Source organism: Bidens hawaiensis, unplaced genomic scaffold (assembly GCF_021521415.1).
Source record: "Bidens hawaiensis isolate Kalapana, Puna unplaced genomic scaffold, B.hawaiensis_p1.1 tig00020412_1, whole genome shotgun sequence".
In the NCBI taxonomy this organism is placed as follows: domain Eukaryota; kingdom Viridiplantae; phylum Streptophyta; class Magnoliopsida; order Asterales; family Asteraceae; genus Bidens; species Bidens hawaiensis.
In genome coordinates, this window is record NW_027493106.1 from 196182 (window position 1) to 213559 (window position 17378).

Here is a 17378-nt window from a genome sequence, read left to right on the forward strand (position 1 = left end):
TTCATCCTCAAGTCACGAGCCAACCTAATCGTAGCATCAACCTCCTTTTTATTGTCATGGGCCGTAGAACAATCCTTAACAATATAGAATGAATCATCAAGCCCTTAATTTCTCATCTAGCATGTCATCCCGAAGATGCTCTTCGAGCATACGATTATCAATAATCTCTCCCACTACCATAGAATCTAGCTGGTAAATTTTGACCTTTTCACCCACCAATTTATTTTGTCCCAATATCAAAAGATAAGGTTTAAAATATATAACATTTTTAAAGAGTTAAGAAAACCATGAAATTGATAACTTAATTATGAAAACAAACAAAAATATGAAAAAGTATGATCACATTTGTCTGATCCCAACTGTAAACATTTCCTTGAATCTAAATCTCTTTTCACTACTTTTCTCTGTGGGTATACCATAATGTAAAAAAAGGCTCCTATATGGCTACACCAATAACCTTTTCTTTAGGACACTTTGCCTGTTTCGTAAAAAAAAATTATATTAAAAACGTTTGTATCTCCTATAAAATTATATAAAGCACGCAATGAATTTCGAGGTGAAAAAACTAGTTTGTATCATAAAAATGTACAAGTACAAGATTGTTGGTTCAGGGAAACTTAATTTAGATTTCTGGATTACTTGTCCTTTGGGGTAGTTGTCCTTTGGGGTAGTGAGTTTTATTGCCGATATCAGGTATACATTGGATCTTATGTGTCAAAAAGCATACGAAATAATTTTCATTATCCGAAACACATTCTTAAGCTTAGTGGTGAAGCTTGGCTTAGTCACATCCGTGACTGAAGTCACTGACCCAATACCTCACGGGTGACCATGCTCAATACCTATAAAATTTTTCGGACGAAATCGCGTAATTTGCCCTTTTAAGCGAAAAAACAGCAGTGACCAGGGTCACCCCGGTCACCATTATACTTCACCCTTGCTTAAGCTCGCCAACATTAGCTAAACTTCTACCATATTATTATATTTTCAAATTTTATAAAATATACTAATGTATCCAGTTAAGTAATAGGGTAAATTAAGTAACTGGTTTTTGAACCACGCTACCCAATTCAAATTAAAGTCTCAATTACGAGAATACATCCTCAAAAACGAAATCGCAACAATCGAATCAAATAAAGTTTCTTTGGTGTCATTGTGTTCACGTGTTGACCAAAAATAGTCCCATTCCGAGTTCTCTAAAAAACTTTTGGCCCCTTAATAACTAGGATTGCCATCTCTATCTATCGACTAAGAACATTCCAAATCTTTGAAGCAATGTGACAACCTTCAAAAACATGGTTTGAATCTTCCACTACTTCAAACAAATCGGGAAAAAGATAGAAGAAATATGTAAACCTTTAATACATGACCGGTCCAACCATTTTGAAGGTCTAAAGCAAAGAGAATGTTTGGGGCCCTTATCAAAAGTTAGAGAGATGAAATTATAGAGTTTATAAATTTATTTTAAATATTCATTGAGAAATTGCCATGTTTCGTATATTAAAATACAATATTTTCAGTTTTGCTATAAAAACAAGTTAGATTTATATATAATACAAATCAAAGGAATATATATACACACACTTCATTCTATTTTTAATTTACCGAGCAACATGTGTTCGGTATATGTATCATAAAGTGCAGATTATTTATTTTAAAATTGAATAGGATCTATATATATATAACAAGTTCAAAAACAATAAAATTAGAAACAACTGGAAAAAAAATTAGAAAGAAACAGATTAAAATAAGTGACCATGTAACTAATTAAAAAATGGTTATATATAGTGTGAATCGAACAAGCGTAGGACAGATAGATTGGATTTAGAAGGTGGAACAAAAATGAATCGCAGTAACCACCAGGCCAACATACAGGATTAGTAAAATTACCAATTATTTATAATAAATATTCGAATGGATGAGTATCATTAAATAACTCTTAAATTATTTAAGAAATATAAGGAACTCATAATAACTTACGTTTTTTATAAAAAAAATATGTATGTTAATATTATTTGAGTGTAGTTTATCATTTTTTTATATTTATATATATGATTACAATTATAAAAATTAGTTTTTACACATATCTAATTTCCTTTAACACATATGGAAGTTTGTTTTACATAAACTTTACATATATGTAAACTTGTGATTTATATATCAAATATTATAAAATTACTCTCAAATAATGTTATTATATAAAAAAAAATTAAGAAAATATTTGGTTTTTAAGAATTTCTAAAAGTTCTTAACTTTTTCTGAGTTTTTAAATGAAACTAACCCTTGTAGATATATAAAAACTGAAATTTTTTTAACGAATGCCCTAGCTTTTTGGAGGCCTTAAGCCCTGACTTTACCTACTTATATTATAGGGTTGGCCTTTAATACTTGAATTATGTCTTTTAATTAATCCCGTATCGAGTTTTACACCTACACTTGCATCCTATAACAAATATTTCAGATTTCTGACTTTAGGTTTCAGGTTTTTCGACCAATCCTACCAATACTCACCCTTTGGAAACTCCGCATATTGTCGTCATCAAGTCCTTAGACCATGCGTAGTCAAAACTAGACACATCCGGACATTTTACGTTATGTGGCGCCTAGTTAGCTTTTGGGCATTTTCCAAAAAAGTCAGCGTTGTAAGAAAATACCCCCAAAACGCTTCACTATCACAAAACCCTCAAAATTCAAACCAGCCTCACGTTATGTACAAAACGCTAACCTCCAAAATGCTATACAAAACGCCGAGAGGCGGTGTTTCCTGACGTTTTAACCTCAAACTCCCAAAAACGCCATCAACTAAGGATGGTTTTTGGATGGTTTTAATATTATCTATATATGTACTTTATCGGTACGTTTAAAGTTATCTTCATGCTTTTTCTTCTATTTATTGTCATTAAACAAAAGACGACTTTATATATTTCTGAACTTCAATAATTTTGGCCTCTACTTTTAAAGAAAGTGAAACTTTCTACCCAATCTCGTATGGATCCTTTTGTTTTGTGGGGAGAAGGGGTTCTTTACATTAACTCTAGTTTTGACTTTTAAGTTTTAATATCTTTCTCCACTTTCTTAATTTACTTTGTAGTTATTTAGTTTCCGTTATTCATAATCTAGTGCTCTAGCGACATGTTGTTTTGACCTTTACAAATAAGGATTTAGATTCAAGTCCTTGCAAATTTGGATATAGGATATCAAAGGGATTTTAGTGGAAAAAAAATTGTTTTTAAAAATGTTATTTATGTTCTATTGCATTATTTATAATTTTCTAAAAGGAATATACGTTGAGTTGAGTAACTAAAAACGACATTTTTTTTGTTGAACAACGTTTGAAATCACCCTCAATATCTGGGTGAATCTTCTGAGACGTAATGTCAACCGTCCATATTGATTTTGACGCTCCGGGCCTAATTTACCAAGGGCTGTAAACGAACCGGACACCCGGCGGACGTTCGGACGTCCGTTTGGCAAGAAGTTCATTTATGTTCGTTCGCTTAATAAGTGAACTGAACATGAACAAAAACATACGGTTCGGTAAGCTTTACGGACGGACACGGACAGAAGCCGTGTTCATTCAACAGTGTTCGTGAACGTTCGGTAACTTCTGTCCGGTAGCGTTTAGGAATGATTATATTTTTTGAAATTAATATGTAATCATTTATGTTCGTTTGTTCATTAGTCGTTTACGAATGTTTGTCCATTAATGCTTATTAGTGTCTGTTGTGTGTTCGTTTGTCCATTAGTGTTTGTGTGTTCGTTTGTCCATTAGTGTGCATTAGATCCGTTAGTGTTCGTTTGTCCGTTAACATCTGTTTACAATATTAACGAACAGACACAAACGGTCACGGACAAACTCAATTTCTTAATTGACGGACATAGTCACGAATTTTCGTTCGGTAGAGTGTTCGTGAACCATCCATTTGTCCGACAAAAGCTTAACAAACGAACACGAACAATGTCTCATCCAGTCCGGTCCTGTCTGTTTATAGCCCTAGACTCACCCAATAACACCATCAAGTAATAAACCCACTATTGTGGGAACCCCCCCCCCCCCCCCCCCCCCTTTAAATTGGGTTTTGAATTTGAGACCATAAGATCTCAAGTCTTAACCATCACTCATATGCCAGGTTTTGAACTTTAGACCTTAAATCTCCAACCATCACTTTCATGCAATTGTAGCAGAAGGCCAACTTCAAACGAAAATTAGTATTTACGATTTTTGGATAACATTTTAAGGGAGAGTGTTATGGTGATTATTAGGTTAATTGTTCGAAATTTCATACATGGATTTGAATTCGAGTTGACTTGACTTGAATTATGAGAAATAAATAAAATAAAAAACCATATAAATAATAAAAATATAGGCTCTTTTTTTTATAGAGATACAAAAGTTATATAACTCATATTAGACAGTGCTACCTACGAGTGAGTCAATCGCCTGGTCACATGTCCTTATGAAGGAAGGTGCGATGAACCTATATTCACACTTTGCGTCGCTAACCAGCGCTTGGGCTGTTTTGCCGTGGATTGGGTTCGGAGTGGATTTGAAGCAATGACTTAAGCCCCTTTCATGGCTTAAGGCTTTTAACTTGAACCACACGTGCAAGTTTCCCTGCATGTTGCTCGCCAAACGGAGTATCCCATGTCTCTCACAAAATTTAGCTTTCTTTTGGTTTCTACTGCATATTTGGCGAGACACTAAAATCTAGTGGATCCGGTTCTATATTCTTGAAACACCGGGGTTGAAACATGTTCAGGGCTTGTTTTAAAATTTTAGATTCTAATTTGATTAAAAACCCAAATTCAGAATTTTGTTCAGATCAAGACCATGTTCGATATACAAAACAGACCCTAAGGTAGGTTTCCCCTCACACTATTTTATTTTCTCGTTTATACCATTACCTGATCGATGTCGAAAGGTCAATAAAAACATTTATAAATTACCTTTACTGGCAAGGGCAAGTAAGGTGTCGAATCCACAGGGAATCAGTGGAAAGTGCTAATCAGTTCTAAAACTTAATTATTAATTATACTAGGTGGAAAAACGATGTCAAGCGGTTTAAAAGATTTGTATTTGTAAACAATGATTAAAAATCAACCAAACTCCAGGGTTCAGGTTTTGAAGCAAATTGGATAAATGATTAAACCTATAGAATTATACTCTTTGTTTGAATCAATAAACCAAAAGACTAAATGCTTGACTATGGTGATCATTAGAACTTAATCAAATTGATTGACACAGCTAAACAATGATCTATTCGATTGTAATCTTAGGCAATGATGAAATATTAGTTCTATGGTTAAAGATAACTAGGCCAATGACACTAAGAACTCAATCCTAATTGTTGATTATCAAAATCAATAATTGATAAACTGCAAATCTCATTGATTACCCAAAAGTATGTTCAAGCACACAAACAAGATCCAAAAATAAGGTTTAGAATACCAACAATCCAATGAACAACTCAACCCTACACCCGGAGATGGTCACAAGTGATTTAGCCTAGCATCGTGGTCTTGAATAGCTTATTTGATTCTTGAGTGGATGATGCCATGGATGATTCGGGTGATTGAAAGGTGTTAAGATGGTGGAAGAAACCTCCAAAAACGTCCAAGTATGTATGATATCAAAGATAGCCGTCCTAGGGTTAAACCGGCCTTAAATAGTTCCAAAAAACCTGAAATTTCGATTTTTCCCCGTCCTGGTGATCGTAGGCTACGGTCTCCCCACCGTAGGCTGCGGTGGGGACCGTAGCTTAAGGTGATGATCATTGCCTTACGGTGGCAGCCCCCACCGTAGGCTACGGTGGGTGACCGTAGGCTACGGTAGGCATGTCACCCACTGTTTTACTTCTCGCGTAACTTCTTCGTCTGAACTCTGATTTATGCCCCGTTTTCGGCCACGTCTTCGTCTTTACTTGCTCTATTATTCCATGCAATAAAATCTTTCTTTCCTTTCCATCTCATGTGCTCCCATTTAGCTCCTTTAAGCTCCGCACACCTGTAATTACAAACACACACAAATTAAACGTGTTTCCGACACATAAACTCACAAAACAAGTGGTATAACTCATTTAATACATGATATTTCACCCACGCATCACATTCCCACACTTATCCTTTTTCGTCCCGAAAAAGATATACAATGAAATCAGAACCAGAAACTGTTTTTATTAAATAATCAACTTATTTTAAGTATCAACAAATAACACAAAAACCGCGATTGCCGATATTGCTATCCACTTAAACCCATGCCCTAATACTTACGGGACAAATAAGGCGTGACAATCTATTAGTTTATATGATTAAATGGAACCCACACATCAAAGCCTTGAAGCCGCCTTACCATGCTTCATTATGGTTTTACCGAGCCAGACCACCCCAACTTGACTTAAACCTTAGAGTCTGATGATCAAAATTATGCACAACCATGTGTACCAATTAAAACGCATATGCAATAGCTAAAACAATCCTGGATGTTTTATCAAACCAAAACCTAAACTTAAGCGTCAAATTCTACCAGAATGGCCATTAGATATGATTAAGGTACAATTATGTTACCAACTTGCAAATAGCCCCCAATACATGGTATACCCCCGTTATCAAGCAATACCCCAAAGCCCATCTCCAGGGGTGAGTATGCACGAATTCATCTATAGGGCTTACATGTGACGTGTCCCGTGTGGTCCGTTTCTTAATGGTAATGAGACGCGAGCACGGGGACCCCACATGACTAACAGCATGGATGATCAAGTCAGTAGTGTAATTGTACTTTAAAAGCACGTAATGATCATGTTTAATGACTTATAAGTGGCAGATAAACTACGGGTTTGCTCTTTGAGCTCTTTTAATATTCATAAATCCACTTAGGAGATGTGAATACCCAGATGATATACCGCATAAAGACCCCTGGTGTCCGAACCCTAGAGCATCCCATCAATACAGGATTTAAGGTCATAAAACCATACACCTATGAAGCGTTAACCACTTAAACTAGAAGTATTTTCGTTATGTTTATATCACAAGCCAGCTAGCATACTCTAACGTTAAGCCTATCCAAGCATCGTTCAGTAGTCTATTCATATTTTAAAATTTTCTTTTGGTGATCAAATCTAACAAAAAGGCTTGAGTATGGCCCGACCTTTCATCCTAGTCCTTACACAGGCTTAGCTAAACAAACAAAACCCGAAAATTTTTCCCACCAAAATCAAGCAATTAGAGGTTCAATTATGTCAACAACCAAACCACCCTTTCATTCTTAAGGCTGAGCCTACCGGCATATCCCAAGTTAAGTGTGTTACTGTTCTATTATTATTATTATTATTATTATTTTATTTTATTTTATTATTATTATTTATTTTTATTTTATTTTATTACTTTTTTAACAGTTCCAGTTTTTCTATCATTTTTCATTGTTTATAAGTATAATAATTTCGGGACATTCTACGCATTTTTTTTTCTTTCAAACCAAATCGCATCCCCACACTTACACATTACATTGTCCCCAATGTAAGCTACCATCAAAACATAAGTGAGGCATCTGGAGAATCCTACCCGATTACCCATAAAAACGACACTAAACACACGCGACCATACACAAAAGATAACAAGTTCAACACCAGACCACACATAGTTAACAAAATAAACAAACAAACATGCCAACAAGTTTCACGCCACCTCCCAACTGTCCAGACACATAAAACAAAGACAAATTGTTTAACACAAACATAGAGATAAGGAGAGGCACATGGACCTGATCATCCGATCAGCGAGTGCTCAATAATACGGGGGTTACGGGTCACCAAAGATTGACCGCATCGTCTCCATCACTCCAGAAAGGTTAGATGCGTCCGATGAGCTACCTGCTTGTGAATCTCGCGCTGCATCTACATGTGGATCTACCCAGCGTGAGTGGTGAAGCTGTGGTGGTGGATAGTGGACACTACCGTCATAAGGACCCAGGGTAGTGTAATTGATCATAGGCGGGTTTTCCACCACCGGCTCCCCGCGATGCCATGCCTCATGCATCCTGTGGTGGCGATCGTCCATGTGCCGGTCATTAATCTCCTGCTGAAAATTATAAGCATGGGTTTGGTTCCACAGCTCCATCCTGTCATACAATCGCTGAGTTTCCCGACGCTGTAATTCCGCGTTCCGATTCTGTTGGTCATACATATACTGAAACTCATTACTCCAACCCCCCATAACTATCAGGCCTCGAATTGTGAAACCATTCGGTCATACGCGCATCATCCTGAAACATCACATGCGGTTCTTGAACTGGAATAAAATGTGGCTGCTCAAACACACCACCCGCTTGACTACTCTCAACACCACCACGTGGTGCTTCCCCCGCCAACCATCGGCTCATACACTTCTTCCACGATGTCATCACCATCACTATTCTTCAAAGCCTTCAACAGCGTCTTGGTGTCCCAATGTTTCAAAATCAAATACTGCTCTGTTCGCTTAATCTCCTACCCTTCCTTCTCCATTTGGTCCATCGAAAAAAGAGTATGGATTTTTTCAAAAGTCGTTGTATCCTCCCCGATGGCACCTTTCATTTTCAGCAGAGTTGTTATCAGCCGGCAATGTGGGATAATCAGTTTCTTCTTCGACTGACGAGCCTTCCAAATATTCATCATGACCAAGTATCGGAACGAAATTTTCGGTGTCCCCTTCATTAACGCATACAAAATAGGGATCTCCCACTGCCGCACACTTGTTCGATCCTCCCTTCGTGGCATAACATTACTAATCACCAAACTCAACAATAATCGCACCTGTCCCCTCAGATTATTCCTCAACAACTAGTTACCCATCCCTAGTTTAAACCATTCTGCCTTCATCATTTCATACGTGGAGTGTTTGTTGGGGTGTCGGTAGAGATCGGCTTCCGACGGGTAGATGTATTCCCCTGATGGCCACGAATCAAACTGAGCGATACGGCGAAGACAATCCATTGACATCACAACCTCCTTACGGTTAACCGTTCCTATCAACCGCATCGTTTTTGGGGGATTATTACCCCAATCTAATCTCAACGTGGATACCCACTCCCGAATACTCTCCATATATTAAACCCTGGTTTCACCATCATAGCATTTCAACGCAGCTTCCCATCCTTGATTCTTAAACATTCTGACAATCCTGAATGGTTTCATGTCACTAACATCAACTTTCCTCTCACAAATAAACCCCAGATTCTTCGCATGCAACTTATTCATCTCATCATTAAATAACTCTGCCTGCCACCGAGGGCCAATTGCTAACAAAGGACCTCCTTTCCAGGTTGGCTTAAGAGGAGGTGCTATGCCTTCATCTTCATACGGTTCCTCCATCGGATCATGTTCCTCATCATCATCCCGTAAAATTAGCCTCCGTTTTGGTAATGGAGGGTCCGGTGCAGCCGAAGACGAGGTTGCCTTACCCTTGTTCCGCGGTGGATTCTTGCGAGTTTCACCTGTCCGTCCCATCCTACACACAACGTAACAAACAAAATGCATTAACCGAGGTTCTCACTATGATTAATACCAACCCAAAATTTCCCCACACTTGTCGTTGGTTATGCATTTATGGTTAGTTATGCCCATGTGGTAAACCCCATTAACAATTCATTCCCAAAATTCCATGATTATGAACACATCCTTTTTGTTACCACACTCGTGTTTTACTCGTTAAATTCCAACTTTCAAAAATATCAAACCATGATAACAATCGTACCGATCAATAACCCGAGACACAAGTATACTAACCCCCAAAAAAAGCCAATGCCCATAAGCTATAGAACACTATCATAAACCAACCCAAAACCATATACCAACCCAAGTACATTCACCAAAGAACTAGTAACAACATACCTCAACCAATCATCAATAAAACAATAATCAACGTACCTTGAATGTTGTAACAAGTCTCTAGATACTCCAATTACTAAAATAAACCAAGAAACACGAAAAACCCCAACTCGGATTTCTAGGGTTCGTCACCCTCCACCACGAATCCGACGAAAAACGGAGAGGAATTGAAGAAAACCGACTTGAATTCCTCTCGAAAAACTAGTAAGATTAGAGCCTGGAATCGGAAGATTTGATGGAGGATTGAAGGAGTTAGGGTTGGTTGGAGGAGATGGTTATGGTGGAAGAAGAGAAGAGTGAAGAATGAAGAAGATGGAAGAAAGATGGTAGGTTAGATATATGGTTAAGGTTAATTGTATTTTAATTTTCGTTTTTTTAACTAGTTAATTAATTAATTAATAAACACAAAGAAATGTTCAAACCAAACCCGGGTTGCCTCCCGAAAAGCGCTGTATTTATCGTCTACAGCCCGACGTTACCTGGCCCTTAACAGTCGGCGGAATATGTCGGTGCACTAGCTATGAAGCTCACCACCGACTCATGTATGGTTTTGTTTAAATCTGCATTTTCCAAATACGGCTTTAATCAATGCCCGTTCACCACCTGCCTTAAATGATCGTCGAAATCTTCAATTTCGACTTCACCGAACTTTCCGACAAGCTTAAACTGGTAAGGTCCCAACCATTTGCTCTTCAACTTACCTGGAGACAGCTTTGCTCGTGAATTGTATAACCAGACCCTTTGACCTTCTTCAAATTCCTTTCGCTTAATCTTCGCATCGTGATCCAGTCTTTATATGCTGAAGCATACTCATACGCTTCATCTCTAAGCTCCTCCAACTCGCAGATATTCAACTTCCGCTCCTTACATGCACACTCATAATCCAAATTAACATTCTTCACGACCCATAATGCCCGATGAGCAAGTTCTACGGGTAAATGGCAACCCTTTCCATAAACCAACCGATAGGGGGTGGTGCCGATAGGCATTTTGAAAGCAATTCGGTAGGCCCATAAAGCATCATTTAACTTTGTAGCCAATCTTTTCAATCGGGCCTCACCGTCTTTTGTAAAATTTCTTTAATCTATCTATTGGACACCTCCACCTGACCACTCGTTTGAGGATGGTATGGTGTGGCTATTCGCTGGTTTACGCCATACCGTTTAAGTAGTTTTCCAAAATTAAAGTTTTTAAAATGTGATCCCCCATCACTTATTATAATGCGAGGGACACCAAATCTAGAAAAGATGTTCATTTGGACAAACTTACAAACAACGGCATGGTCATTTGTTTTGGTGGCGATTGCTTCAACCCATTTTGAAACATAATCAACCGCCACCAAAATGTAAAAATTCCCGAAGGAATTTGGAAAGGGGCCCATAAAATCAATCCCCCAAACATAAAAAATGTCTACTACGAGGATTGGTTGCATGGGCATCTCGTTTCTCTTGGAAATGCTACCCAACTATTGACATCTCACATAGTTTTTAGCATATTCCGCCGAATCTTTTAAAATAGTGGGCCAGTAAAAACCACATGCTAAAATCTTATGACCAGTTTCTGCCCACTGAAATGGCCACCACATGCAAGTGAATGCGCGTGTGACAAAACACTCCGGATCTCCTCATCTGGAATACATCTTCGAAACACTTGATCTGCCCCAATCTTGAACAAGTCTGGGTCCTCCCATACGTACTGTTTTACTTTGGCCATTAATTGATGCTTCTTTTTCTTCGGCCAAATATCTGGAATTGTACCTGCAACAAGAAAATTAAGGATGTCAGCGTACCATGGTAAAGTTGACACGGAGAAAAGTTGTTCATCCGGGAATGACTCGTTTATCTCTCGGACATCTTCTCCCTCTTCTATTTCTACCAATCTGGAAAGATGGTCTGCAACCACATTCTCACTCCCCTTCTTATCGCGAATCTCCACATCAAATTCTTGAAGGAGCAGAATCCACCTTATCAAACGCGGCTTTGCATCCTTCTTCTCCATCAAGTATTTCACTGCGCTATGATCTGAAAACACAACAACTTTGTTTCCCCACATATAAGATCTAAATTTAACCAACGCATACACTACCGCAAGCAACTCCTTTTCCGTAGTGGTATAATTAATTTGAGCATCGGAAAGGGTTTTGCTTGCGTAGTATATTGCAACGGGTTTCTTGTCCACCCGTTGACCAAGAACAGCCCCGACCGCATAATCGCTCGCGTCTCGAAAGGAAGTGACCAATCGGGCGAAAGCAAGATCGGGGCCTCGACCAATTTGTTTTTAAGCACGTTAAAAGCATTTAAACAATCTTCATAAAAAAAATGGTACATATTACAATAACAAATTACATAACGGCTTAGTTATGACACTGAAATTCTTAATAAACCGTCTGTAAAATCCCGCATTTCCCAAAAACGACCGAATTCCCTTCACATTTTTAGGAGGTGGTAAATTAGCTATGACATTGACTTTTGCCCGGTCAACCTCAATCCCCCTACTTGAGATGACATGACCCAAAATAGTTCCCTCTTGAACCATGAAATGGCTCTTTTCCTAATTTAAGTCCAGATTCGTTTCCACACATCTTTTCAAAACTTTCGTTAGTTCATTTAAGCATAATTCAAATGATGAGCCGAAAATTGAAAAATCGTCCATAAAAATTTCTAGTGAATCCCCGACCATATTTGAGAACATACTCATCATGCACCTTTGAAAGGTGGCCGGAGCATTACACAAGCTAAAAGGCATTCGCCTAAATGCGAATGTTTCGTATGGACACGTAAATGTGGTCTTATGTTGGTCATCGGGGTGAATGACAATTTGATTGTACCCCGAATAACCGTCTAGAAAACAGTAAAACTTCTGACCTGATAATTTCTCGATGATTTGGTCAATGAATGGTAAAGGGAAATGATCCTTGGAGGTCGCCGCGTTCAACTTCCGATAATCAACACAAATCCGCCACCCAGTTACCTGTCGGGTAGCAATTTCCTCGCCTTTCTCATCATGGGTTATCTGAATACTCGCCTTCTTCGTGACCGTTTGTGTCGGACTTACCCAAGTACTATCCGAGATCGGGAAAATGAGTCCCGCATCCAACCACTTCAACACCCCTTTCTTCACAACCTCCCGCATATTCGGATTCAACCGTCTTTGTGCATCGTGGGCGGGTTTTACCTCGGGATCTGTAATAATCTTGTGCATCACAACAGACGGACTAATACCCCGTAAGTCCGCTATCGTCCATCCAATAGCCGCTCTATACTACTTCAAAACTTCCATCAATGCCCGTTCTTGTTCGTCTGTTAAATTTGAGGCAATGATAGCTGGTAACGTCTCTCCGTCTCCCAAAAACACATACTTGAGATGTTTTGGGAGTTCCTTCAACTCCACTACTAGTGGACTCTCAAGTGAGGGTTTCAACTTGGAGTCAATAGTGTCCGGTAGTCTCTCCACCTGCTGAGACCAAGGTGGCTTCCTAATACTCGCAGCGAACACCTCAGCTGCCCTTTCCTCCTCTTTCAACTGCAACACATGCTCAACAGATTCCCTACAACAAATAACGCACTCCTCTGTGGCATCTTCCTCACTTTCGTGAGGATTCAACCCGTCAATGACGCCAGCCGCAAAGCATTCATCACTCACCAGAGGGTTAGATACATTTGAAAACACATTGAGCCGAAGATTTTTATTACCAAAGGCCATGTCGACCACCCCGGTTCTACAGTTTATTAAAGCATTCGCAGTTGCCAAAAAGGGCCGACCGAGAATCACGTTCGGTTGCCGTTTCGGGTCAACTGTTACGTAGTCTAGAACCAGAAAGTCAATCGGATAATAAAAATCTTCAATCATGACAATCACATCAGTCACGATTCCCCTAGGAAGCTTGAGTGTTAGATCGGCCAACACCACGGTGGTGTCGGCTTTTCTAAGTGTACCAAAGTCATATTGGTCGTACAAGCTTCCCGGAAGAATGCTCACCCCGGCTCCAAGATCAAGTAACGCGCTTGTCATTTTGAAATCGCCCAATTGAATGGGTATTATTGGCGTTCCCGGATCTTGAAGTTTGGGTGGGAGGATTCCCGTCAAAACCGAACTCACGTTAGCAATTAAGTCAACTTGTTTAGGTATTTTATGAGTTCGTTTTTGAGTGCACAAGTCCTTTAAATACTTAGCATACGCGGGGACTTGTTTTATAGCATCAATGAGGGGTACATTAATTTTTACTTGTTTGAAAATTTCCCTCATTTCCTCCTGTTGTGGGCCCCTCTTTCTAAGCGATGATGATGCTTCGGGGTTCACCAACGCTTGAGAAAACGGAACAGTTTTACTCGTTAAACCCGCCTCCTTAGTAGTTGGTGCTCCCTTTTTATTTACAGATTCATTTAAATTTTTATTAATTGATTTTCTCGGTTCATTTCTTGGTACAATTTCCACATCACCTTTACCATTTTCCCCCAAGTCTTCCACCACACCCTCAATGAAGGGTGGTGGATTTACCCCGTTGTCATAAGTCTTACCATTCCTAAGGGTACTTACCTAGTTGATGTGAGTGCTCTTCCCACTTGATGAACTGCTACTCTGATGGCTTGGGTTCTTCAAGGTATCACTTAGTAATTTGGATGGATTTCTCTTCAAACTAGCCACCTCTTCAGCAAGCCGGCTCACCTGTTTATCCCTGGAAGCATTAGCTTTCTATTAGAGCTCTAATCTTTGATTCATGCTTTTATTCTAAGCCTCTTAATCCGTCTTTATCTGCTTCAAAAAATCCATCACATCTTTAATTGATTCTTCTTTATTACCCGAAGAACTCCCTTGCCCTTGTTGATAACCCTTTTGATATCCTTTGTTGTATCCCCCAAACTCTCTTTGATTGTACCCACTCTGTGCATTACTTGAACCGTTCCCATATTGTCTCTGATTTGATTGGTAACCGGTTCTCTGGGTATTGCCTTGAAAATTTAGGTTCTGCTGAGTCTTTGGTTTCCATAGCTGAAGTTGGGATGGTTTCTAAGGCCCGGGTGGTACGTGTTCGAGTTCATATTACCACTATTATTGTACCTCTTCTCCCCTTGTACAAAATTCACCTCTTCTTCCTCTTCATCTTTCAATTCTTCCACAATTTCACAACTCGCCACATCATGCCCCAACTCACCACATTGTTCACAAACTGGATATGCTTTTCCCGATTTCCCTTTTTCTCTCATACCAGCAACCATTAATTGATCGAGCTACTTTTCTAACCGTGCCATTCGATCATCTGAACTTCCACTGTCTACTGCTTTCACCACCACCCTCTTTATCATTCTGTTTGACTGAGACTGTCTCTTAGAATTCAAAGCATGTCTCTCCAAATGCCCCCAATCCACATGTTTATCATTAGTCAGAAAAGATCCATTAGTGGTAGATTGGAGGTCTCGCAAATCTTCAGTCGATAAACCATCATGGAATGCCTTTATCAATTCCCATAAAGCTATACCATGGTGAGGACAAGTCCTCAACAACAACTTGAACCGCTGAAAAGCTTCATAAAAAGTCTCTCATGTACGCTGCTGATAATTTCTGATAGATGTTCTAGCTTCTGAGGTCCGCTGTGGCGTATAATACTCATCTAAGAACTGTTGTGCCAAATCTTGCCACGTATAAATACTGGCTGACGGCAATGAGAGGAACCATTGCTTTGCTGCATCTTTCAAACTGAATTGGAAGACTACCATCTTCACTTCGTCTACAGTAAACCCTTGACTGGAGATTGTCACACAGATCGAGTTAAAATCACTCAAATGTTGATACGGCTCCTCTGTGGCCTTTCCATGAAATGTGGGTAATCCGGTTAAGCAACTCTGTCTGACTGAAAAAGTTCTTCCATTTCTCACCGGAATAATGATTGGCAATGGATTTGTAGCCACCTGTGGAATAAAATGGCTTTGAACCCCCAGAACTGGTGGTGGAGCAGATGCTCTCAAAACCCCAACATCAAACTCATACTCAGGAACATGTGGTTCTTGCACAATTGGTCTTCTTCGTAGCCTACGGTTTCTTGGTTGCTGTCCTGGTTCATGTGTTTGGTTACGTGGTAGTTGTTGTGGTTGTTCTCTCTGATAATAATGACCCCTAGGTGTATCTTCCTATTCTTCCTCATCCTCAAATTCCTCAAAATCATCAAATCCCCTTCTTCGATTATTCTCTCTCTCAAAATCAACCGCACCTTAAAGATATGGTGGTTCAGACCTGGTTGACCGATCATCCCTCATGTGATACTGTCTTTGAGCTCTACAGTTTCGGTTGAGGTGATGGTTTAGTGGTGGTAAATCATTGAGTGAGGGATTTTGTGGAATGTGTTGTGCTTCATGATTAGGAGGTGCTTCTTGGTTTTCAGGTTGTAACTTGGGTGGGATTGGGTAATCCCCCCTGATGGTTCATATCTTCTTCTTTAGGTTTTGAAGTTTCACTCGGTTTTTTAGCTGCTCGGTTTCTTTTTGCTGTTTTCTCTATTTCTGGATCAAACTGTAGCGGCGCTTGCTCTCGAGAATACCGTGTATACGTCAACCTGAAAGATTACTGCGCACACGAAAGCACACAACCCCGCGTAAAATCAACGAAGAAAAAGAAACAAAAACTGAAATTAAAATTAAACTTAACTAGACTAACTAACTAGCACTTTGCGCGTTGATTCCCCGGCAACGGCGCCATTTTGATCGATGTCGAAAGGTCAATAAAAAACATTTATAAATTACCTTTACTAGCAAGGGCAAGTAAGGTGTCAAATCCACAGGGAATCAGTGGAAAGTGCTAATCAGTTCTAAAACTTAATTATTAATTATACTAGGTGGACAAACGATGTCAAGCGGTTTAAAAGATTTGTATTTGTAAACAATGATTAAAAAGCAACCAAACTCCAGGGTTCAGGTTTTGAAGCCAATTGGATAAATGATTAAACCTATGGAATTATACTCTTTGTTTGAATCAATAAACCAAAAGATTAAATGTTTGACTATGGTGATCGTTAGAACTTAATCCAATTAATTGACACATCTAAACAATGATCTATTTGATTGTAATCTTAGGCAATAATGAAATATTAGTTCTATGGTTAAAGATAACTAGGCCAATGACACTAAGAACTCAATCCTAATTTTTGATGACCAAAATCAATAACTGATAAACTGCAAATCTCATTGATTACCCAAAAGTATGTTCAAGCACACAAACAAGATCCAAAAATAAGGTTTAGAGTACCAACAATCCAATGAACAACTCAACCCTACACCCGGAGATGGTCACAAGTGATTTAGCCTAGCATCGTGGTCTTGAATAGCTTATTTGATTCTTGAGTGGATGATGCCATGGATGATTCGGGTGATTGAAAGGTGTTAAGATGGTGGAAGAAACCTCCAAAAACGTCCAAGTATGTTATGATATCAAAGATAGCCGTCCTAGGGTTAAACCGGCCTTAAATAGTTCCAAAAAACCTGAAATTTCGATTTTTCCCCGTCCTGGTGACCGTAGGCTACGGTCTCC

The 17378-nt window shown here is 39.0% G+C and overlaps 1 protein-coding gene across 1 annotated transcript; it reads right to left on the bottom strand.

The window, feature by feature from the left end:
- Nucleotides 1-13121: 13121 nt before the first annotated feature.
- Nucleotides 13122-13871, bottom strand: LOC143560560 (uncharacterized). Its single transcript, XM_077048841.1, has one exon. It carries the CDS (start codon nucleotides 13869-13871, stop codon nucleotides 13122-13124), a length of 750 nt encoding a protein of 249 aa, XP_076904956.1.
- Nucleotides 13872-17378: the final 3507 nt, after the last annotated feature.

Bases quoted from the DNA above. Each gene is read 5' to 3' on its own strand.
- LOC143560560 (XM_077048841.1), bottom strand. From the start codon at position 13,871: ATGACAAGCGCGTTACTTGATCTTGGAGCCGGGGTGAGCATTCTTCCG.